We start from the raw sequence: 26,512 nt of genomic DNA on the forward strand, positions 1-26,512 counted from the left end.
GATCCTGGCGTCCTGGGATCGAGCCCCGCATCGGGCTCCCCGCTCCGCGGGAAGCCTGCTTCTCCCTCTCCCACTCCCCCTGCTTGTGTTCCCTCTCTCGCTGTGTCTCTCTCTGTCAAATAAATAAATAAAATCTTAAAAAAAAAAAAAAACTTACACCTAGGATTGAATGATGTTTATCTGCCTGTCTCACATGTGCAAGCTGCCATTTCCATCATTTTCTCTCATAGCATGGCCTTTGCCATTTTCTCCTTTCTGCTCTTGACATAATCTAGTTGAGGCTTCCACCAATGATAAAATGGGACAAGTATCCTCCATCTTTGCTTATGTTACTGGGCCACCAAGTATCCATTTCCTGATTTCAATTTCTTAGAAACATTCTAGTTACATGCTTCTTTACTTGACTCAACTTTATTACAGCTCTCCCACCAACATGTGGTAACAAAGCTCAAAGACAATTTGAATTATAATCAATGTTGCATACCTCTAAAATCTTATTCCTTAGAACAGAGGTTGTAAATTTAGAGGACAGAGTCAATGGATTCTGCCCTTTGCCCCAAATAGGCAATTTAGTGATGCTCCTCTTGCTTTAAAACCACACCCCTCCACACACACACATCCCGATTTAAGGATCTCACTTCCTGGGGATTAGATTCCTGTCTTCCGCATTTTTGATCTTCCCCCAGCGACTCGCTCAGATTATGCACATAGTGAGCACTTGGGAAATGTTGGTGGAATATTGTTGAACAAAAACAATCACTCTGGACTTTCTGATAAAGATGATGAATCATCACAGGATAATTTTAGCATGCAGAGCCCAAACAGTAACCAGGTTGTGCAACTGTCCTAATACATGAATTCATTCACCAGCCCTGCCTGCGAGGAACCAGCAAAAGGAACGCGAGAGATTTGACAGCTATGCCTTTGGCGGCCAGCTTTTAAATTATCTCTTCTCAGCCAGGAACGTCGCTTCAGTAAGGAGTGGAGGCGGCTGAGAGCTGTGGAATCCACACCCTTCTCCCTTCGCACTTTCATCGCTAGCTCTAGCTTGGCGCAAGGCACGCTGGGACACCAGGGAGCTCAACCACCATCACCAAGGCAACCCGCCGGCACGCGGTTGTCATGGAGACCGGCGGGCACCGCGGAGAGTCTCGCAGAGGGGCTGCCTTCGCCCGCACCCAGGCAGGATGCTTCGCCGAGGCTATAAGGCCTCTGAAAGGCGAAGACACTTGAGCGACCACCTCAGCTGGCAACAAGACCAGGCGATGAGCAGCAGCATCTACCTCCTACGAGAGATGGGCCCCACTGGCTTCCTGCTGAGGGAGGAGGAGCCGGAAAACAGGGATTTCCGAGTAATTACCGCCCCGGGCTCCCCTCTGCTCTTGCCTGGCCCACCCGCCTGGTCCTCCTGGGCCTGCCTGGTATCTAGCCACCCTCGCCATCCCTGCGGATTCTCGCTGCCACACCCACCCCACCCGCACGAGTTCCAGACGCTAAAGATGGGCAGATTGCAGAGGGAAATAGTATTTGTTAGAAAAGTTTCATTTTTGAAAGTCAGGACTCCAAATTGCATCCAACTCTTGTAATATAATGGCCCTTGTTTGATCTTTAGGCTTGAAAATGTGAGACGTTTTATTTAAACCTAGGGTTTACATTGCGTGCATCCTTAGATCCGGTGTTAGCAGTCAGTAGCCCTGTAACTCAAACGAAATGAAAATCCTATGACCTACTTACATACCGTAAATATTTACCAAATAAATAAAATCGGTTTTTCTTTACTCTTCAGTTACTCTAAAACTCCAAGAAGATCCTTTTAAAGTACTGTTTAGATGATGATGCCTTGGAAAGGTCTTAATAAAAATTCTTTCTAATTTTGCTGAAAGACAACAGATACTTTATATTTGATATCCCACTCTAGCCACTCAAAAGTCAGCCACCATCCATCCCCCCTCCCAGGTGTTGATTTGGAAAATTTTAATTTAGTGTCCTGCATTTTAAGTACTGAATACAAACTACTAGCCTGTGCTTATTTAAGACATTCTTCTTCTTCTTTTTTTTTTTTTTTACTTTTTCCCTTATAACACTTACTGTAGTTAATAAATTGTTTTATCCAATATAGATTTGGTGAATAAAATTAGTCTTCTCAAGTAAAATTATATGCCAATTTAAGTGTACAAAACAAACGAAAATCCAAGGTAAGCTAGTTTACAAAAAATCTTTAGCTCCACTGCAAGGCAGAATGAATTTTTGGTAAGAAATGTATAGAATTTCTTTTTAGCTTTTAAAATTAGATTTCTTTTCAGCTGCCTGAGTGTAGGTCATCTAAAAAGAGTCTTAACTCATAATGCAAATTGTTGACCAACGCAAAGAATATGAGGAGACTGGTGTCAAGAGTTAAGATGTCTCAATAGACTATCTTCAACCTTTGGAGTCACCTAAACTAAGTTACTTCTTGAAATCTCTCTTAATCCTATTATCTATTAAATTAATTTTATTCTAACTCTAAAAATTAGCTGGGGGATTTTTTAAGTATGCATTTTTCTTTTAAAGGTTTTTTTAGGAAATCCTCATGTTTGTAACTGCTCCACATTTCTGAAAGGAGGAGAACTTTGTAAGCATATATGCTGGTAAGTAACTCTGTAATAAAGATCTGCCACAAAGGAGCATCTTGGTATATTGCCTTTTTCATGATTTGAGTACTACAAGATTAAAGAAATTTGGTGTTGGGAGAATATAAAAGTAAAATGGTAGTAGTTTTTCTGTATATTTTGGGATATTTTATTTCATTCTGAAAATTAAGTAAGGTTTAACTTGAGAAACATACTACCACCTCTACAAGTTTTGAATGTTAATGTTTTTAATAAGAAAAAAATGACTTCCTAGGGTCTCATTATATACAAATGTGAAATCTCACTCTAAAGAAAAAGAAAAACCTCCCTGATTCACATCACTGATGATAATTATGTTCTCACTACAGGATTTCTATTTGCTGTCAGTTAAAAATAAATCTCCAAATACATTTTTATTTTTATGCTTTCTAAGGGATGCATTGTTTTCTTTGTAAATGCAGTACAACAAATTATTTAATAACAAAATAGATCATTATAATTTTTTATTATGATATATATTCTTTTTAATTTTATTATGTTATGTTAATCATCATATATTACATCATTAGTTTTTGATGTAGTGTTCCATGATTCATTGTTTGCATATAACACCCAGTGCTCCATTCAATACGTGCTCTCTTTAATACTCATCACCAGGCTAACCCATCCCCCCACACCTCTCCCTTCTATGTGTTATTTTTGTTTTCAATAAGCATTTTACTGTGAATTTTTCAAGATAGTAGTAGGACTCCACTGAAGATTACTTCTGACAAATCTGAAATTTTACCCCTAATGTCAGAACCTATTTGTAGGGGAATCCCAGAAATTGAAATTAAAAAAACTCTTTCCATTTAGTGTTTGGAAATTGTCTGGAATTCTTTCTATTTTTTTCCTTCTTTCAACTCATTTTGTTTTACTCATCTATATTTATAGAAACAAATCATGAATTATGCTATTATAGAAAGTTTGATTGATATTTGAGAGTAAAACAAATCAAACAAAAAATTGAGAGAAGAGTTTGTATCTTACATTTTGAATGCTGTTCTTTATAGGTTAAAAAAACAAAAACAATGTATATCTGTCATTTCCAAAGCTTTATTTACTAAGTTTTTGTTTTTTGTTTTGATCGGTTTTTATTCAGCATTGCTAATAAATTTGCTGTAGTTAGCATAGAAGATATAAAATATGGTCCTTTCAAAACTTGCCGTTTGGTTTTATTATTAAAAATAATAAATTACATTTATTAAAATAGGTTTTTTCATTTTTTTAGTGCTAGCTTCCTCAGGGCAAGGGCCTTCTCTTCTCATTTTTATATAATATAACTCATTTTAAAATATATATATACCAAACTAAATGGAAATATGATTCAAGTATTTAATATACTAAAGTATATTTAATATATTTATGTAAGAATTTTGTATATATTTCTCACTTTTTAAAAAAGCCATATTCCAGTTTAATTGGTTATATTTGAAGTATTTTTATTGTCATACATTAATGTGGTATATGGAGGAAAAGTCATTTAGTACTCTCCAGAAAATTACTCCATTTTCAGGAGTAGGAAACTTCTAGGGAAGTTTAAAGGAAGTACTATGAATACCTCAGTTCCCTCACTAACCTGTGTCTGTGAACAAATGTATATCCTGAAGAAATTCATGGACTCTCTCTAGCAAATCTCTTTATTATAAATGTCTTTTATTTTCATTTATCACACTTTTTTCACATGTGTTTACTTTAAAAACATATATTTAACTACTATTTTTTGTATGAGTTTTTTATTATAATTTCAGTATAGTTAACAATTAACTACTATTGTAACAGAAAACTGGTAAGAGTGTTGTTTATTTATAACACTGTCAGCAATATAAATTCTATAATGATCTTCCTATCTTAAAATTAAAACAAAATATATCTTTTTAGGTTATGTCAAAAATAAATGTTTTATTTTGGTTTTCTGCCTGTGAATATTAGGGTCTTGTTGAAAAAATTCAAGCTTCCAAGGAATCATGAATGTAAGTTGTATTTTTTCTTTTATTATTTTAAAGTTAACGATTTTAGTAATTTTTTGTTTGGACATATTCCAAATTTAAAAAATTATTTTCCTAGATAATCTGACAACTAGCTATAGCTCAGTTTGTTCATTTAAGACAGTTGGAACATTTTTCTTCCTTAATAAAAAAAAAAGTAACTTTATATGTCATTTCAAACTCAATGGCATTTAATGTAAAAAGGGATGAGACAATGGCCAGTTATTCTGAAGGCAAAATTTTCCTCATGTGCTCTAAGCAAAGATTCACAGTGATTTCTATATTTAAAATTATTTTAATTACAGGAAAAATAAGAAATGCAATTGTTTAGATCCCATCAATAGGCAGTTGACATAGCACATAATTTCATTCAAAAACGTCTACTGACTGAAATTCGTATGAAAATATATATATAAATATATTTTAAAATCTATAAATATATTTTTTTAAGAATAAAATAGTTTTTGGGCACCTGGGTGGCTCAGTCGTTAAGCAACTGCCTTCGGCTCAGGTCATGATCCTGGAGTCCTGGGATCGAGTCCCACATCGGGCTCCCTGCTCGGCGGGGAGTCTGCTTCTCCCTCTGACCCTTCCCCCTCTCATGTGCTCTCTCTCATTCTCTCCCTCTTTCAAATAAATAAAAATCTTTAAAAAAAAAGAATAAAATAGTTTTTATCTCAGTACTTAAATTGTGTTTGCAGTCAAGCATATAGTTGTGTAACTTTAAGCTCTGGAGTACTCAAAATTAAAACAGAAAGAAAAATAATTTTGTTATATGTCATTTAGGTTTGTAGATCTTATAAAAAAGATATTGTCATTATGGAATTGTTCCTGTAGTCATGTGGTTATTTGGCCTGCAATAGACCCATCTAAGAATTGCAATGGCATTTTAAAACTTATTAGTAAATGTTTATAATGTTCATAAAGAAAGTAATAATCAGTTTTCCATTTTTTTTTAGTTCTAAGAGTATGTTTTACTCAGCCAAGTTCAAGTCCCCCCAGCTATCATATAAGTACAATTATAATAAACATTTAAAAGTTGTACTAGGTAATAAATTAATATTACTGTTTCACAGGCATTTTTCTTTTGTACTCTTCTCCCACTTTACACATTCTCTTAGAAGTGTCTTGCATTTTCTATGTCTGCTGTTACCTCTATACCAGTGATTTCAACATCTTATCAACAGAGCAGTATTCCCGCTGCCTTCAGGGCAGCTCAGTTTTGGAGGACCCACGGCATTTTAGAAAAATAACAAATTTCTCCCCATTCGTGCTCCCATTTTGTATTCCTTACCTCATATATTGGCTTTCCTTCTTCTTTAGTCTCCAAAACTAGAAACCCTGATTTGTCTTCTTCCAATTTCTTCCCTCATATCTCTAGTCACTCTATAAATCCTGTTTACGTTACATCCTGCCTTCTTCTCAGTAGTGTTCTCCTCTCTCCATCCTCATTCTCACCTTTGTCTGCCTTCACAAGCCCGTAATAGTATTCTTTGTAGCCTCCTTCTTTTCAGTGCCTGCACTTTGTTGCTCCCTCCTTCACATTGTAGACAAAAGGTTCTTTCTGAAATGTTACTTAATTCTCTACTTCATCTTCTCTCCCAATCCCTTCATACACAATGATTAGGTTCTACGATAGTATATGTATTGTTGTCTTCTCTATTTCTTCATTTTATCCACCTGAAGTTAAATGTTCACATCCTCTCCAAGTCTTATTTGATCTCCCCACTACATATCATTTTCACAAGCTTCTATACTAGTGCTGTCCAATAGAAATATAATGTAAGCCACATATGTAATTTTCTAGTAGCTGTATTACAAAAAGTAAAAACAAACAGGGAAAATTAATTTTAATATGTTAATTTAATCCAATGCATCAAAATATTATCACATCAATATGTTATCAGTATAAAAATAATGCAATTTTTTTATACTGTCCTCAAAGTCTAGTGTGTATTTTCTACTTACAGAGCATCTCATCTCAGATACTATATTTTCATTGGAAATATTTCTTCTGCATTTAGATTTCAAAAAGTAATCAGTTGGAAAAAAGATTCATGTAATACCTGAATTGTTACAAACATACTCATGAATTTTTCGGTAACTATTGATTATCAGTTTTCAACTTAAATTTAAATGAAAAAAATTAAAAATTTAGGTTTTCAGTCACATGAGCCACATTTCAAGTGATCAGTAGCCACATGTGGCTAATGGCTGGCTACTCTATTAGACAGTGCTGCTCTACACAACTGAACTCAACAAGTATTTATTGTACTGCGCATTAGCCAGGAGCCTCTGCTAGGTATTTTTTATAAATCAAAACATATGAATACTAACATTTGTGGACTTCTTCATTTACAAAAATAGCAATTTCATATGGACCAACGTAATACTTAATATTGTGTTATAATTTGTACCTCTTGAAGACAGAAACCATGTTTTGTTCTTTTTATAAATATCAGTCTACAATAGGGAAATTTCTAAATGTTTAATCCTATACATTAATTTTGAAAAATGTATACTTCCTACTAAAATAAAAGATCTTGCATCTCTCCTATATTTAAAAGAAGTTTTATGGGGCGCCTGGGTGGCTCAGATGGTTAAGCGTCTGCCTTCGGCTCAGGTCATGATCCCAGGGTCCTGGGATCGAGCCCCACATCGGGCTCCTGGCTCAGCAAGGAGCCTGCTTCTCCCTCTCCCTCTGCCTCTCTCCCTACTCATGCTTTCTCTTCTCTCTCTCTGTATCTCTGTGTCTCAAATGAATAAATAAAATCCTTAAAAAAAAAAAAATAAAAAAAAAAATAAAAGAAGTTTTAGTCAACATTGAGAAAATCCTATTTGCATATCTTAAAATTTATCATTTAAATGAAAATTAAAGTAATTTAAAGAAAGCTATAAACAGTTATTCATTAAGATTATGTAAAGTATGTACGTAATGGAGGAGATGGTTACTAGTAATGAGGGAAGAGTATTTTGAATATCATTCCTAGATTCTTGCAAAACACATCAGAAAACAAATATTTATACTCTAATGCTGCATATCAAAAACATGAGACTTATTTTTGAGGACTTACAAAGATGATTATGCAGGAATTTTATAATAAAGATATCAGTTTTGAACACCGAACAGCCTTCTTCTTATCACCCACCAAATGTTTTACGGCAAAACCTGCATTTATCACCTAATAGTTCCTTCTAAATACAATGTCTATTTTTTTTTGATAGTTTACTTTTTAATAGAGAGCTGAGGGACAAATAACTAAGAGTTGAAACTTATCCCTCTCTTCATTTTATAAAAGTTGACATTAAAGAAACTTTTAGTTTATCCAACTCTCCTCTCTTCTTTTATAAGGGAGATTCTAAAAGGTCCAATATTAACAGCAGACAGAATGCAAAGTACAAACTAGACTTTTTGAGCTCTTCTCTTCTCCTCCCTTTTCTCTTTTTCTTTTTGTCTGGTTAATGCCGTCTGTTCCTTTTTTAGTTAAATATTTACAGATAAAGTAAGAACCACATTTAAGGAAATTTTTTATAATTCCCACTACAAAGATAAAATAAACTTTTATGCATTCTTACTTCCTTTTTGAGTTTATATTTATGTACGCCTAATACCCCATGGGAATTCCGTCTTCTGCTTTTATCACACACTGTTACTTTATAAGCATTTTCAATGCTGTGTAATCTCTGTAATCAAAGTCATCGATGGCTAACATTATTCCATTTGATATGGTATATTATAATTTAGTTAACATTCTTCTATTGTTAGTCATTTAATTTATCTCAAACTACTTGTTATATCCTTTGTACATGAACCTTTCTCTTCTTTCAATTATTTCTTTAGCCTAAAATCTCAGTAATTGGATTTTAGAGTAAAAGTATTAATATTTTTATGTCTACCACCCATATGTATTACCAAATTGGTCTTTAAAATACTTTTGCTGATTTGCAATTTCAGCACTGTATCAATTTTCTGCTAGTTTTGCTTTGGGATTCATATTAGGTCATGTTATTACTTAACCATATAATGAAAGACATGAACAAAATACTTAAGTCCCCAAAGAAAATAATTTAAAAATACATAGGAATACTTTGAAATGTTAAAAATATTTCTATAGTTTTAGAAAAAAAGGCTATCATACAAAACATGAAACAATACCAGATACAAGGTTCATTATAATCTATTGATTCCTAGTAAACTTAAATAAGAAAATAGTTTCCATTCTCCCATACATCTAACATACCTTTAGAAGATCTAAAATGCCTTAATATAACTTAACTAAATACAAAAAGAAATAGCATAAGGGAAACAACATTTCATTTATTTATCACTGCTTATTCAATAGCAGTATTTATTGTGTGTCTGTGCCTCAATCGTATTTCAACTCACTTTTCTTTGATGTTAATGAAATTGAACATCTTCCATTGCCTCTGATAAGGTTAGCTGTCTTGCCTTCTTCATAAAAGAATATTCTTTCATAGTCTCATACATTAATTTTTCCAAATTATCTCAGAAGAGTTTGTTTCTCCCTTGCATTTTGCAATTCATATTTTACGACATAGGACAGTTTATGGCCAGTTCCTCTTACGAACTTTTATGTTTCAGTAATTCCGCTGCCCTAGAAAATCTTTATTCCCAAAAGCACAATTTTTGTTCTTCGTTTTCCTCCCCATTTTTTTAGAGAGCAGATGTGCTCTGTCTCTGTGACAAATACCCCTCATCCTCCAAAGTAATGGTTAATTAAAGTATGTTACCCTCTTACATTCCACCTGCCACCCCACCTCATACAAGGGACAGAGATTTCTGTATTGAAATGTATCTATGATGTTTTCAGTATTTTTAGTGTTTATTTGGGAGACTTTCCAGAAAAATGAAGCTTTTCATTATCTTGCAAATATTTTTAAAATTTATTAAAGGATGTACTAAATGTATTAAAGGATGTATAAAATGAATAGAATTCAGGGGTACCAATAACTGATGACATTTAAATTATGGCATGTTAAGGAGAGAGAAAAGGAAAAGAGCTTGGGATGGGCCAGGGAAAAAAGAATCTAGGATGTCCTGATCAAAACTATATGTATTAGAAAATAATTTCTTATAAAGACAGCAGGATGTAGAAAATTCATAATTCAAAGAATGCACATCCCAAGGTTATAAACAACATAATTTGTAATAGATTGTCCTGAGGAATACTAACCAAATCTGTGAAAGATGTGGCTACCAAGACACTCTTATACAAACATAAAACCAAGACAGGAGAATAGGCACAATTAAATGAGTCTTGCTCTCCTCTTGTCCAATCATTCATTATTCATTTAACAAATATTAATTTTACTAACTACTCAAATATCCCTGTTTCCCCTTTATGTTTTGCCTATTTCTTCTGATTCTATGTTGATAAAATATTTGTTTGTGGACAAGTTGAACAGATCAATATGTAAGACATGATTATAACACCAATCCAAGGATGAGCACTATCATATAATTAATCCAAAATCTTTATAAAATGCAATATTTGCAGTGACTCTTTTCAGTTACAAGAAAAAAAGGTAACTTCCATTCTTTTTATAAATGACTCTTTCCTGACCTTTTGGTTCTGAAAAAGTACAAAAAGTGGTAAATGTAGGTGTAGTAATTCAATCAAAACTGTCTTTCTGGTATTTTATCTGATAACTTTCAGCATAAGTTATTACATTTCTGTATCTCCAATTTAGCCACTGAATTTTAATACTTTGGGATTTTTCACTAGCTGCTTTGCAGTTAGGTCTTGTGGAAGGAGAAATCAGTGACTTGCTTCGAGGGATACATCGAGTTCAAACTCCCCAACAAGGAACAAATAATGAAACTGTCCATATAGAAGAAGATGGGTACATTAAACAGAAGGAAATTGGTTCAGATGATATCTGCTCGATTTGTCAAGAAGTACTTTTAGAGAAAAAGCTTCCTGTCACGTTTTGCAGGTGACATGTTTTTTCTTTCTCTTTTTTATTGAAGTATAATTAAAATATAGCATTATATTAGTTTCAGGTGTACAATATAATGATTCAACAGTTCTATACATTACTCAGTGCTCATCACGGTAAGTGCACTCTTAATCCCCTTCACCTATTTCACCCATCCCACTACCCACCTCCCCTCTGACAACATCGAGTTTCTTCTCTGTATTTGAGTCTGGTATTTTGGGCACCTGGGTGGCTCAGTCAGTTGAGCGTCTGCCTTCGGCTCAGGTCATGATCCCAGGGTCCTGGGATGGAGTCCCATGTTGGGCTCGGGGGTCCCCTGCTCAGCAGAGAATCTGTTTCTCCCTCTCCTTCTGCCCCTCCTACCCACTTGTTCTCCTCTCTCTCTTCCTCAAATATAAATAAATAAATAAATAAATAATAAAAAAAATTAATTAATTAAATAAAATTCTTTAAAAAAAAGAAAAAAGAGTCTGGTATTTTGCTTGTCTTTTTTCTTTGTTCATTTGTTTTGTTTCTTAAATTCCATATATGAATGAAATCATATGGTATTTGTCTTTCTCTGACTGATTGATTTCACTTAAGAATATACCTTCTAGGTTAATCTATGTTATTGCAAATGGCAAGGTCTCATTCTTTTCTATGGTTGAGTAATATTCCATTGTGTGTGTGTGTGTGTGTGTGTGTGTGTGTGTGTGTGTACCATACCTTCTTTATCCACTCATCTATCAATAGACACTTGGGTTGCTTTCATAATTTGGCTATTGGAAATATGCTGCAATAAGCATAGAGGTACATTATCTTTTTGAATTCATGTTTTTGTTTTCCTTCAGTAAATTACCTTTAGTGAAATTACTAAATCATGGTAATTCTATTTTTAATTTTTTGAAGAACCTCCATACCGCTTTCCACAGTGGCTACACAAATTTGCATTTCCAGTGGTGAATGAAGGTTCCTTTTTCTCCATGTCCTCACCAATACTTGTTATTTCTTGTGTTTTTTGTTTCAGCCATTCTGACAGGTATCAGGTGCTATCTCATTGTGGCTTTGATATGCATTTCCCTGATGAGTTGTGATCTTGAGCATCTTTTCCTGTGTCTGTCAACTATCTCTATTACTGCTTTGGAAAAATGTCTATTCAGATCCTCTACCCATTTTTAATCAGATTATTTGGGGGTTTTTGGTGTTGAGTTGTACAAGTTTTTTTATATATTTTGGATATTAACCCTTATCAGATATACCACTTGCAAATACTTCCCCCATTGAATAGGTTGTCTTTTGGTTTTTCGATGGTTTCCTTTGCTGTGCAAAAAGGATTTAATTTTTATGTAGTCCCAATAGTTTAATTTTGCTTTTGCTTCCCTTGCCTGAGGAGACATATCTAAAAAAATGATTCTATGGCTGATGTCAAAGAAATTACTGTCTATGTTTTCTTTGGGGATTTTTATGGTTTCAGATTTCACATCTAGGTCTTTAATCCATTTTGAGTTGATTTTTGCATATGGTGTAGAAAGGGGTCCAGTTTCATTCTTTTGCCTATAGCTGTCTAGTTTTCCCAGCACCATTTGTTGAAAAAACTGTCTTTTCTTCATTATATATTCTTGCTTCCTTTGTTGTAGGTTAATTAACCATATATGTGTGGGTTTATTTTGGGGTTCTCTATTCCGTTCTGTTGATCTGTGTGTCTATTTTATGTGCCAGTATTATACTGTTTTGATTACTACAGCTTTGTTTATATCTTCAAATTTGGAATTGTAATACCTCCAGCTTTGTTTTACTCACTCAAGTTTGCTTTGGCAATTTGGGGTCTTTTGTGGTTCCATACAAATTTTAGGATTATTTGTTCCAGTTCTGTGAAAAATGTTTGTATTCTGATAGAAATTACATTGATTCTGTAGATTGCTTTGTGTAGTATGGACATTTTAATAGTATTAATTCTTTCAATCTTAGAATGTGGACTCTTTCCATTTGTTGTGTCATCTTCAATATCTTTCATCAAAGTTTTATAGTTTTCAGAGTACAGGTCTTTCACCTCCTTGGTTAAATTTATTCCTAAGTATTTTGTTCTTTTTGATGCAATTATAAATGGGATTGTTTTCTTAATTTCTCTTTCTGCTACTTCATTATTAGTATAGAGAAATGCAACAGATTTCTATATATTGATTTTGTATCCTGTGACCTTACTGAATTTATTAGTTCTAGTATTTTTTGGTGCAGTCTGTAAGGTTCTCTATATATAGTATTATGTCATCTGCAAATACTGAATGTTTTACTTCTTCCTTACCAATTTAGATGTCATTTAATTTTTAGCCTGATTGCTATGGCTAGGACGCTCAGTACCATGCTGAATAAAAATGGTGAGAGTGGATATCCTTGTCTTGTTCTTGCTCTTAGAGGGAATGCTCTTAGTTTCTCACTATTGAGTATGATTTTAGTGTGGGTTTTTCATATATGACTTTATTATGTTGAAAAATGTTCCCTCTAAACCTATTTTGTTGAGAGGTTTATCATGAATGGATGTTGTACTTTGTCAAATCTTTTTCTGCATCTATTGAGATGATTTTTTTTGTCCTAACTCTTGTTAATATGATATATGATGTTAATTGATTTATGAATATTGAACCATACTTGTATCCCTGGAATTAACCCCACTTGATCCTGATGAATCATTTTTTACTGTATTGTTTGATTTGGTTTGCTAATATTTTGATGGGGATTTTTGCATCTATGTTTATCAGAGAGATTAGCCTGTACTTCTCTTTTTTTATAGTATCTTTATCTGGTTTTGGTGTCAGGGTAATGCTGGCCTTGTAGAATTAATTTGGAATCTTTCTTTCCTCTTCTATTTTTTGGAAAAGTTTGAGAACAATAGGTATTAACTCTTCTTTAAATGTTTACTGGGAGTTTTTTTATTACTGATTCAATTTCCTTGCTAGTAATTGGTCTAAATTTTCTATTTCTTATTGGAATTAGATTCAGTTTTGGAAGGTGTTATGTTTCTAGGAATTTATCCATTTCTTCTACATTGCCCAATCTTTTGGCATACAATTTTTCATAATATTCTCTTATATTTCTGTGGCATTGGTTGTGTTCTTTTTCCCCTTTATTTCTGATGTTATTTATTTGAGTCCTCTCTCACTTTTTCTTGATGAGTTTGATGAAAAGTTTATCAATTTTATTGATCTTTTCAAAGAACCAGCTCCTTGTTTCATTGATCTATTGTTTGAGGAGGTTTTTTGTTGTTGTTGTTTTTGTTTTTTGTGGGGGGTTTTTTGGTCTCTATTTCATTTATTTCTGCTTTAAACTTTCTTATTTCCTTCCTCCTACTGGCTTTGGAATTTGTTCTTTTTCTAGCTCCTTTAGATATAAGGTTAGGTTGTTTGTTAGAGATCTTTCTTGCTTCTTGAGGTATGTCTGTATTGTTATAAATTTCCCTCTTTGATAAGCTTTTGCTGCATCTCAAAGATTTTGGACCATTGTGTTTTCATTTTCGTTTGTCTCCATGCATTTTTTATTTCCTCTTTTATATTTTGATTAACCCACTCATTGTTTAGTAGCATGTTATTTAGCCTCCATTTATTTTTGTTCTTTCCAGATTTTTTCTTCTGTTTGATTTCTAATTTCATACTGTTATGGTCAGAAAACATGTATGATATAATCTCAATCTTTTTTAATTTATTCAGACTTGTTTGTGACCTAATATGCAACCTATTCTAGAGATTGTTCCATGTGCACTTGAAAAAACTGTATATTCTATTGTTTTTGGATGGAATGTTCTGAGTATCTGTTAGGTCCATCTGGCCCATTGTGTCACTGAAAGTCACTATTTCCTTGTTGATTTTTCCATCTGGCTGATTTATCCATTGATGTAAGTGAGGTGTTAATGTCCCTTACTATTACTGTATCACTGTCAATTTCTTACTTTAAGTCTGTTAATAGTTCCTTTATGTATTTAGTGCTCCCATGTTGAATGCATAAATATTTACAGTTGTTAAATCCTCTTGTTGGATCGTTCCCTTTATCATTATGTAATGTCCTTCTTTTTCTCTTGCTACAGTCTTTATTTTAAAGTCTATTTTGTCCAATGTAAGTATTCATACCCTGGCTTTTTTTCACTTTCATTTGCATGGTAAGTGGTTTTCCGTCTCTTCATTTTCAGTCTGCATATGTTTTTAAGTCTGGAAGTGAGTCTCTTGAAGGTGTCATATAGATGAGTCTTTTTTTTAATCCATTTATTCACCATCTTTTGATTGGAACATTTATTTCATTTGCATTTAAAGTAATTATTGATATGTATGTACTTATTGGCATTTTGTTACTTGTTTTATGGTTGTTTTTGTAGTTCTTCTCTATTCCTTTCTTCTCTTGCTCTCTTCTGTTGTGGTTTGATGCCTTCCTTTTATGTTATGCTTAGATTCCTTTCTCTTTATTTTTTTCTATATCATTTATAGTTTTTTTTAATGTATGGTTGCCACTAGGTTCATATATAATATCTTATGCATATAAAAGTCTATTAAAAGTACATATAAGTTGATCACTTACATTTGAACCCATCTAAAAGCACTAGGCTTTTAGTTGGGCAGTATTAATAGTCACACTGGATGCTTGCCCTCATCCTGTCTGTTGGAGCTGCAGTCACACTGAACTGCAGGGCACTGTCTTGTACTGTCACCTGAAAGGCTTTCATTGGTAGATGGAGCCAGAAGCCAGACCACATGCCTACCGCCCATCCCTGTTGGGGCTTGTCTTGTCATCACACTGATCTGTAGCCTACTCTCCCTGCCTTGTCCCCTGAGAGGCTTTCATGGGTGGATGGGGCCAGAAGTCAGACCTCATGCCTGCCCCCAGTCTGTGTGCCAATGCTGCAGTTGCACTGATTGGCAGGGCAATCTCTGAGCTGCCAGCTATAAGGTTTGGCTGTAGGGACTGTGGGTGCACTGATGTGTGTAGTTATTTTCCCCTCTCCTCAGGGTAGGAGTCACTTTGGAGTGGTGCTGGTCCCTGCCAGGACTGCTTGCAGAGTGTGTTAGGCCAGCAGCTACTTTCTAGGGACACCTGCTAAGTGGGACAAGTTGGTTGGCATGCTTCCCACAGCAAAATGTGGAGGCAGGAAGCACTGTGATAGCAAAATAGGTGGAGAGTGACAGGATGAGGGCAAGCATCCAGTGTGACTATTAATATTGCCCAAATAATAGCATCCAGCTATCTAGCCTATGGGATGGGGTAGGATAGAAATGGTGCCCATTAGCTCTTTAGTTCTTGGAGAAGTTTCCTAATGATCCTTGCCCCTCTGGGGCATGTTCTGAAATTAGTAAATAAATCTCCTTCATGATACCCCAGGTGTTTTTCAAACTACTGCTTTTTTGCTGTATCTCATCTCAGTTATATGTTATGCTGGCTCTTTAAGGGTGGGGAGGGGACTCAGTTTCCTTTCACCCTCTGGGTCTCCTGGAGCTAACCCCCACTGACTGTAAAAACTGGTGATGTTAAGCCCTACTGGTTTTCAAAGCCAAATGTTATGGAGACTCGTCTTCCCAATGCAAGTTCCCTGGGCCTTGGGTGCCTGGTGTGGGGTCTGATCCTTCCACTTCTCCATGCTTGTGGTGTCCCTCCCATTTGCGGTTAGTCTCCCTGTGGGTTTAGTTCCTGACCATATCTCTACTCCTCTCACCCTTTTCGATGTTGCACTCGCTCTGTGATTAACTGTGAAAAGTCTGTTCTTCCAGTCAGTCTTCTGGTTGTTTCTGAGTTAATTGCACTGATGTGGCTATTATGTCAGTGTGTATGTCAGTATTGTGTCAGGACAAGGTGAGTTCAGGATTCTCCTGTTTTGCCATCTTCCCAGCCTTCTACATGTTTTTTTCTTTGGATATTTAAAGCTTATGAAAAAATTGTAATTTAATATGTTTGTAATTGATTGTTAGGAGACATGTTGATAGAGAAACAACAAAAAGCTTTACCTATTGCTTAATTTATATTTAATTGATCTTTTTTTCCTAACATATCTGCTGTAAGAGGTCCTATTCTTACTCTAAATATTTCTAGGTTACATTCTAAAGGGTGAAAATTAAAACTTAACTCCATTTTATTTCCCCCCTCCACTTTGAGTTATTAAAGTAGGATAATTTTCACATTTCTCTTTTATACACATGAATAAATGCCATGGCTTAGACCAGTTACAAAGAATTTTCTGAGAGTAAAAGTAGTACTTTAATATTATAAAAATTATTTTCAGTGTCTCAAAATTCTATCTTTAAACCTAAATAATTGAAATGTTTACCTATATACAAACATTTGTTAAGAGTGTCATATTCATACTATTCTTTGAGGCCCTGTAAAGTTGGACTTGAATATTTGGGCAACCATTTGTTATTGAATTTTTCATTTTCTTACTCCTGATTATTGGCCAGAATTTTCATCCATGTAGTTTTTCATATGGCTGCTTCTATTGCATATTTTTAAATTATTTACTATCTCCCAAAATATTATTTCTCTCAGTAGATATTTGTCAGGTACAACCACATATTGTGTGATTTCTAGAAAAATGAGGTGATACCCCTGCTCTCAATGATGCTTTTTATTTAAAAAACAATAATTATTATTATAATTTTCCTTTTATTAAGATTATATTTATTCTCACTTTTAAAATGAAAAATATTGGGGCACCTGGCTGGCTCAGTCAATGGAGCATGTGACTCTTGATCTCAGGGTTGTGGTTTCAAGTCCCACACTGGGTAGAGATTACTTAAAAATAAAATCTTAAAAAAAAGAAAAATATTCTAATGATGCAAAATTGTTTAAACCACCATTTCATTGGAATGAGGGAGAATTTGTTAAGAATTCTAATGTATTAAATTAAAGATGATAGATTAGACAGGTAGATAAGATACTGTTTATGTGTATAATCAAGCTATATCTGGAAAGTCAGTTCAGAATCTATTTTTATGGGAAATAAAGATGGTAGCACGGGAAGTTTTATTTATATAAATATATGTAACTTTGATATATACAAGTGGTAAACTCATATTTTATTTCTAACAGGTTTGGTTGTGGCAATAGCATTCATATAAAATGCATGAAGATCCTAGCTAATTATCAAGATATGATTTCAAACACTTCCATGTTGAAATGTCCTCTGTGTAGGAAAGAGTTTGCACCATTAAAACTTATTTTAGAAGAATTCAAAAACTCTAACAAACTTGTGACTGCAGCTGAAAAAGAGCGACTGGACAAACACCTTGGAATTCCCTGTAATAACTGTAAACAATTTCCAATTGAGGGGAAATGTTATAAGTAAGTGTCATCAGTAAAAGTATAAACATGTATTCTAACTTTTTTTTTTTAACTTTAGGAAATCTGGAGCATTGGGGTACTGGTCAGTTAGACTGCCTTCTTCCTTCTATATATAGTGTGTTTGCCTTAGGTGATGGTTGCTTATTTAGGATTTCCAGACTGGTGATTTATGTCAGCCCAGTACCTCAAAAATTCTGATTGTTTTATTTTCTTCACTTACACAAGGATATTGGCTTTGTACTCAGTCTAGATTGAGAGTCTGAAGGAGCATCCTGTCCTGGAAGCTCAGGACACAGGCCTAAATGAGTTTCCAAACTCAGAACCCTCAACTTCTAGACCTCTCAACTTCTATAACTTTCTTTGGACCATCAGTGAAATCATTGCCAAACACTCCTAGGATTGAGCTAGAGGGATATTGACTAGATTGACTGAATATGTAATCAAGTTTCCCAAACTCGAAATTGCAATGAGTACATATTTTTTTTCTTTAATCCTATACCTCAACAATAAATGTTAGAGAAAACAATTTTTGTTACTTTTGTAAATAATCCCCAACTTTCCCAGAATTGCCACACTAAAACATCAATTAATTGCTGTGCTTGAGAAATTTGTGTTTTAACTAAAATTTTAGCTTAACTGTATGTTAAGAAAATAGATTCTTTTTTTCAGTCTTCCTAGAAATACATTATGATGAGCCCAATTAATATATTTTTAGAACCCTCTTATAAAACCATAAAACTTTTTTTATCATTCCCATCAACAAATGGTAACTTTTCTGCTTTGAAGTGTTTTAGTTCTTTGTTTTCTCTATGTGTCACATAGAATAAAATCAACTGGATCACTATAAGTAAAAGTCTTTATTGGAAAATAACTGGCCTGAGAAGGCTCCAATAAATTGAAGAAGGGGAGAATTTTTGTAGAGTTTTAGCAGGTGTTCAGCTAGTGTCAGGAATGTTGGTTAAATAGAGTTCTAGAAAAAGGAAGAACTTGATCTTTGGTTTTAGCAGCCATTGTTTTCAAGAGGTATGGACCCAAACAGTAAGGAGTGAAGATAGTGTGTAAAAGAGAGGATTGGGAGGAACAGCTATGGGGGATGAGGACTTGAATTGGCCATGGTGTAAAATTCTGTCCTCAAACTTGCCTATTCCTCAAATGATTAGTGTGTGGCTTTAGTAGACGATTTCAAATCTTTCTTTTAAGCATTTTGTTAATGATAGTGCACTCTATTACTCTGAGCTTTCTGACTGCTCTTTCTGTCTTTGAGGATGATTCTTCTTACTACCTCCTGCACAGGAGGAAAATTTTTTCTATACCTTTCTAGGTTCTTTTATTTGGTCTATTAAGTTAACTGACATAAGACAGATTAATAGCAGGAAAAAAAATTTTAATTTGTTCATGTGGGAGCCTTACATTGACATGAGAGGTTCAAAGACTAGCAGTTGAGGTTTATAAGCCATCCTCAGCTAAGAAGAAGAGGGTAAGGGCCTGGAGCTTCAAAGGGAAAGAAGACAATCTATGGGAAGATGGGAAGAGCAAATGTTTGTCCTGCCATGCAGAAACAATGGAACACAAAGAGGAATTTGAACAGGCCCTGCTGAGCTCCCTCCAGCTTACCAGACCTAGCCCATACTCTTTGTAGTTATCTCTGGTGATAGCTCTCTCTCTGGGCCAGGCCTCTATCTAAATTCCTTTAGGCAGTTGAGGGGGAGATAAAAAGCTATTCCTGAGTCCTTTAGGCTTGACTGACTTCAGCTCAAAATAATCTGCATGCCAAATTGGCACTGGGGAGAATTGTTCCAAATACAGCCATTCTCCACTGTTTTTTTCCCTGCCCACTGCTCTACACTGTCCTCTGAGAATAATTTATGTTGTGAGGAAAGAGAGGGTATATAATTCCTGTTTTCAAGAAGTATTCTCCTAAGTACGATTCTTTATGAAGCAATTGGAAAACACTGGATAATCAAATGATAGATATCTAATAGGCTATAAAGCCTATAGGAGTTTAGAGAAAGAAAGAAATGAAAGCTAAGATACTGTGGGAACAAATCATGAAAGGGATATGTGGTAGACAAAATAATGTCCTCCCAAATATGTCTGCATTCTTATGCTCAGAACCTATATATTAGGTTACATGTCATAGAGAAATTAAGGTTGCGGATGTAATTAAGATTGCTAAATGCTTGACCTTGAAATAAGGAGATTATTCTTGATTGTCTGGACCCATTGTAATCACAAAGGTTCTTAAAAGTGGACGGGGGAGACAAAAACGGAGTCAGGGGGAAATGTGACTATGGAAACAGATCCCCTCTAGAACCTCCAGAAACAAATGCAATCCTGCCGACCCCTGGATTTTAGTCCCTTGAGACCCATGTCAGACTTCTATCCTACAAAACTATAAAATAATAAAGTTATGTTGTTTAAGCTGCTAAATTTTTTATAATTTGTTACAGTTGCAGTAGGAAGCTAATACGGATCAGATAATATGGGTCTTTGTCCTATTTGCCTAGTTCCCAGGAAATTTTGGCAGGAATTGTTCACCAAAACCATCAAAATAATTGAATTTTTTTCTTGTATGTCTTGGCCTTTTGTATTCTTAGGTGTACCAAATGTATAGAATACCACTTATGCCAGGAATGTTTTGATAGCTGCTGCCATCTTTCTCACCCATTTACATTTCGTGAGGTACCATATCCATCTTAAATTTTATATGGTGTTTGTATTTGTCCTATTATAAATCTAAGTAAAGTAAATCTAAGAATAATAAGAATAGATAACACTTGGTAATAGAGCTGATTGTTTTTTTAATAAAAACCTAAGACCAAATTTTTATGAGAACTCTCATAGGAATGTACAAGGCAACCAGTTATCACATTGGTAGTTTACAAAACTAACACAATAACAAACATCTGGTGATATCATACATAAATCTTAAGTACAGGAATTACAGCCACTAAACTTGAATATTCATTTCTTAAAAAAACTCAGTGTTTCAAATTTGATCTAACTTATTGACAACCACTTATGGTTTTAAAATTTCTTACATCAACAATAATAAAATGTCGCAATCATTTGAACTGTACACTTAGAAGTGTCTCCTGTTGCTGAATAATAATGCTACCTTCTACTTATTACACAGGATAAAACATCCACAATTACCATTATTGATTAATGTTTTTACCTTAAAAAGTAATGTTATAGTAGCTGTGCAACAGTATGTTAGACTCACTAATAATTTATAAATTTTTTAATGTTAAAAAAAGTGTATTTTTAAATGAGTCTTTGTTATTCACATCATGTTGATACACAACTGATTTTAATCCACAAAATTAAAATTTCCATGATTTGCAAAGTAACACCTATTTTTACCTATTACAGAAGAGAAATCAAAGATGGAGATCACTAGAAAAAGGATCAGATGAAATTGCAAAATATGTAGACATTAAAAATGAGATAGAAGAGAAGATGCCACATTTTCAAGGAAAGCAAGGGTGAGATTCTCAGTGAAGCTTACATTTCTTTTATGACTTGGAACATTTAAATAATTTTTCAGTTTAAGTTTTATTCGTTCCTTTATTTATATGAACCATATGTTAACATTATTATGCAAGCAAAGAGGAAGGCTCTAGCGTCAGAATGCCTGAATCCAATCCTTTTACAACTACAAGCTGACCATGTGACTTTTGGGCTAATTACTTCACTTCTCTCTGCCACGTTTTTTTCATCTTTAAAATGAGAATAATTATAAAAGCCAACCTCATAGGAATTTTGTGAATATAAAATGAGTTAATACACACAGCAAATATTCAAGTAATGTTGTCTATTATTATTAATCCCACCAGAGATTCTACTAGCTATTAGGAATATAGTAGTTCCCTCAGTAAATAAATGATTGTCTAAATAAATGTAAAATTAAAACTGATATGTTATTAAAAAAATGCAGGGGGATTTGATATTTGTTTTGAAGTGACTGACCTCTAGGGGAAGGAAGTCTTTTCTTCCTCATTCCCCCACTATTTCACCCTCATGGAGGAAGAATGCTGAGCGGATTGGTTGTATTTCACAACACTGATTGGCTGTTTATTAGTGGGTAAACCTCCAGATTTTTTGTCATATTCTTCATTAAAGAAAATTAAATAAGCTGTGTATTATTAACATATTAGGCACACTATAAAACATATACAAAAGAGGTCATTTTGAAAGGATGAGATAAAATTCATTTTAAAAAAAATAATTTCAGTGAATTATCCAAATAAAAACTGTGCTTGTTCTCATTAACACAAACACACACATGTTTCTGGCCAACCCAATGGATGTTTATCCATGTCCTATGGACACTTCACACACTTTGTAGACCACAGCTCTTGCAGAGCCTAAAATACCTTGCGGGTGTGTAATAAGCCTATGCAAAGGCTCTCCATCTCCATTTCCTCTGGCTCTGGCTAGGTATCACACCAACCCATTAGAGTGACAAATTGTGTAACTAAAGGTTTTGAAGATATTATAGGTAGAAGCAAAAGAACATTAGGGTAGAAAGGCATTCTAGGTAGAGAAAGTGGAATAAATAAAAAGATAATTTCAAGATAAAGTATGGTTACCACCTTAAATAATAAAAATACAGTTGTTTTTTTAGTTGATGATTAGATGACCTAGGTAAAAGCAATTGTTGTAGTATGGAAGTATATCTGTAGAGTGATAAGAAATATAAACTTTTCTGCAAAATATAGGCATGCCTTGTTTTATTGCACTTGACTTTATTATACTTTGCAGATATTGCATTTTTTTACAAACTGGAGGTTTGCAATAACCCGTATCAAGCAAGTATCTCGGTGCCATTTTTCCAACAGCATTTGCTCACTTCATGTCTCTGTATATTTTGGTAATTCTTGCAATATTTCAAACTTTTTCAGATTGTTATTATATTTGTGATGGTGATCTGTGATCTTTGACATTGCTATTGTAGTGTTGTCTTCGTGCCTGCTACCACAACATCCATTCTGCAACCCATGAATTAATGAGTAATTTTGACTCTCAAGTCTTATTATTTAAGAAATAAATTTTTAAAATTTTAATTCCAAGAGTTAAATGCAGTTTAACTGTTAAATACAGTGTTGTGTTAGTGTCAGATATACAATATAGTGATTCAACAATTCTATACATTACTCAGTGCTCATTATGATAAGTTGTACTCTTAATCCCCTTCACCTATTTCACCCATCCCACCACCTACCTCCCCTCTGGTAACCACCATTTTGTTCTTTAGAGTTAAGAGGTTTTTGGTTTGTCTCTTTTTTTCTTTGTTCTTTGCTTTTCTTTGTTTTGTTTCTTAAATTCCACATAGCAGTGAAATCATATGGTATTTGTTTTTCCCTGGCTTATTTCACCTAACATTATAACCTCTACATCCCATGTTGTTGCAAATGACAAAGATTTCATTCTTCCTTATGGCTGAGTAATATTCCAGTGTGTGTGTGTGTGTGTGTATACTTTTTTTTTTAAGATTTTATTTATTTGAGAGAGAGAGAATGAGAGGCAGAGAGCACGAGAAGGAAGAGGGTCAGAGGGAGAAGCAGACTCCCTGCTGAGCAGGGAGCCCAATGTGGGACTCGATCCCGGGACTCCAGGATCATGACCTGAGCCGAAGGCAGTCACTTAACCAACTGAGCCACCCAGGCGCCTGTATACTTTTTCTTTGTCCATTCATCTATCAATGGACATTTGGGTTGTTTCCAGAATTTGGCTGTTGTAAATAATGCTGCAGTAGACATGGGGGTGCATATATTCTCTCAAATTAGTGCTTTCATATTCTTTGGGTCTATATCTAATAGTGTGATTACTGGATCATAGGGTATTTCTATTTTTAATTTTTTGACGAACCTCCATACTGTCTTCCATAATGGAGCTGTACCAGTTTGCAGTCCCACAAACAGTACAAGATAGTTCCTTTTACTCCATATCTTTTCCAACACTTGTTTCTTGTGTTTTTCATTTTAGCCATTCTGACAGGTGTGAGGTGATATCCCATTGTGATTTTGATTTGCATTACTCTGATGATGAGTGATGTTGAGCATCTTTTCATGTGCTGTTGGCCAGCTGTAAGTCTTCTTTGGAGAAATGTCTGTTCATGTCTTCTTCTGCCCATTTTTAATTTATTTTATTTTATTTTTTTAAAGATTTTATTTACTTAGAGAGTGGGGGGAGGAGCAAAAGGAGAGGGAGAGAATCCCATGCAGACTCCACACTGAGCATGGAGCCTGATGCGGAGTTGGATCTCACGACCCTGAGATCATGACCGGAGCAGAAAACCAAGAGCTGGAAGCTTAACCGACTAAGCCACCCAGGTGCCCCCTGCCCATTTTTTAGTTAGATTATTTTATTCATGTTGAATTGTAAAAGTTCTGTGCATATTTTGGATACTATCAGATATGTCATTTGCAAATTTCTTCTTCCATTCAGTAGGTTCTCTTTAGTTTTGTTGGTTGTTTACTTTGCTGTGCAGAAGCTTTTTATTTTGATGTAATCCTAATAGTGTATTTTTGCTTTTTTGTCTATTGCCTCAAAGAGACATATCTAGAGGGGCACCTGGGTGGCTCAGTCAGTCAAGCATCGGACTCTTGATTTTGGCTCAGGTCATGATCTCAGAGTCTTGGAATTGAGCCCCACATCAGGCTCCATGCTCAGCACTAAGTCCACTGTAGATTCTCTTTCTCCCTCTACCCCCTCCCCCCACTTGTGCACTCTCTCTTTCTCTCTCTAAAATATTTTTTTTAAAAAAAGAGAGGAGACATATCTAGAAAGATGTTGTTACAGCCAGTGTCTGAGAAATTACTGTCTGTGCTCTTTTCTGCGATTTTTATGGTTTCAGGTCTCACATTTAGGCCTTTAATCCACTTTGAGTTGACTTTTGTGTATGGTGTAAGAGTTTGGTCCAGTTTCATTCTTTTGCATATAGCTGTCCAGTTATCCAGACACCATTTATCAAAGAGACTTTTTTCCAGTGCATATTCTTGCCTTCTTTGTTGAAGATTAATTGGCCATATAATTGTGGGTTTATTTCCAGACTTTCTATTCTGTTCCATTGTCTAATTTTCTGCCAGTACCATACTGTGTTGATTACTACAGCTTTGTAATACAACTTGAAATCTGGAATTGTGATACCTCTAGCTTCTTTTTCAAGATTGCTTTGGCTATTCAGGGCCTTTTCTGGTTCCATTCAAATTTTAGGATTGTTTGTTCTAATTCTGTGAAAAATGACGTTGGTATTTTTATGTATCTATAAAAATCTAGAAAAATGCATTAAGTCTACAGATTGCTTTGGGTAGTATGGACATTTTAACAATATTTGTTCTTCCATGAGCATGGAATGTCTTTCCATTTGTTGTGTCATCTTCAGTTTCTTTCATCAATGTTTTATAGTTTTCACCTCCTGATTAAGTTTATTCCTAGGTATTTTGTTCTTTTTGGTGCAATTTTAAATGGGATTTTTCTTAAATGTTCTTTCCACTGCTTCATTATTAGTGTATAGAAATGCAACAGATTTCTACATGATTTTGTATCCTGTGACCTTACTGAATTCATTTATTGGTTCTAATAGTTTTTTGGTGGAGACTTTAGGGTTTTCTGTATATAGTATCTTGTCATCTGCAAATAGCAAAAGTTTTATTTCTTCCCTACCTGTTTGGATGCCTTTTATTTGTTTTTCTTATCTAATTGCTATAGCTAGGACTGTCAGTACTTTGTTGAATAAAAGTGATGAGAGTGAACATACTTTTTTATTATTATTCATTTGAGAGAGAGAGAGCATGAGTGGGGAGAGAGGCAGAGGGAGAGGGAGAAGCAGACTCCCCTGCTGAACAGGGAGCCTGACATGGCTCTATCCCAGGACCCAGAGATCATGACCTGAGCCGAAGGCAGATGTGTAACCATCTGAGCAACCAGGCGCCCCAAGAGGGAACATTCTTGTCTTGTTCCTGGGGAAAAGCTCACAGTTTTTCACCAGTGAGTTTGATGTTGGGTGTGAGTTTTTCATATATGACCTTTATTATGTTGAGATATGTTTCCTCTAAACCTACTTTGTTGAGAGCTTTTGTTATAAATGGATGTTATACTTTGTCAAATGCTTTTTCTGTATATATTGAAATGATCATATGATTTTTATCCTTCATTTTGTTGATGTGGTATATGATGTTGACTGATTTGCAAATATTAAACCATTCTTGCATCCCAGGAATAAATCCTACCTGAGCATGGTGAATAATCTTTGCAATGTATTGTTGCATGTGGTTTGCTAATATTTTGTTGAGAACTTTTGCATTTATATTCATCAGGGATATTGGCCTGTAGTGTTTTTTTGTAGTGACACTGTCCGGTTTTGGTATCATGGTAATGCTGGCCTTGTAGAATGAATTTGGGAGCTTTCCTCCCTCTTCTATTTTTTGGAATAGTTTGAGAAGAATAGATATTAACTCTTCTTTAAATGTTTGGTAAAATTCACCTGTGAAGCCATGCTGTCCTGGACTTTTGTTTTTGGGGAGTTTTTTTTATTACTAATTCAATTTCATTGCTAGCAATTGGTCTGTTCAAATTTTCTATTTCTTCCTGATTTATTTATGGGATGTTATATGTTTC

At 34.5% G+C, this 26,512-nt stretch overlaps 1 protein-coding gene across 1 annotated transcript in view; it reads left to right on the top strand.

Annotated features, from left to right (window-relative positions):
- Positions 1-756: 756 nt before the first annotated feature.
- ZSWIM2 (zinc finger SWIM-type containing 2) overlaps positions 757-26,512 on the top strand; it is a 34,095-nt gene continuing 8,339 nt past the window's right edge. The window contains exons 1-7 of the mRNA XM_025848890.2: positions 757-1,352; positions 2,551-2,627; positions 4,581-4,621; positions 10,384-10,594; positions 17,636-17,887; positions 20,485-20,569; positions 21,263-21,375. Coding sequence (XP_025704675.1) covers positions 1,188-1,352; positions 2,551-2,627; positions 4,581-4,621; positions 10,384-10,594; positions 17,636-17,887; positions 20,485-20,569; positions 21,263-21,375 — 944 coding nt within the window. The 5' untranslated portion in view covers positions 757-1,187. The remainder of the gene's footprint in view (positions 1,353-2,550; positions 2,628-4,580; positions 4,622-10,383; positions 10,595-17,635; positions 17,888-20,484; positions 20,570-21,262; positions 21,376-26,512) is intronic.

Source organism: Callorhinus ursinus, unplaced genomic scaffold, assembly GCF_003265705.2.
Source record: "Callorhinus ursinus isolate GAN/ISIS: 27379988/994484 unplaced genomic scaffold, GSC_fseal_2.0 scaffold2, whole genome shotgun sequence".
NCBI lineage: Eukaryota > Metazoa > Chordata > Mammalia > Carnivora > Otariidae > Callorhinus > Callorhinus ursinus.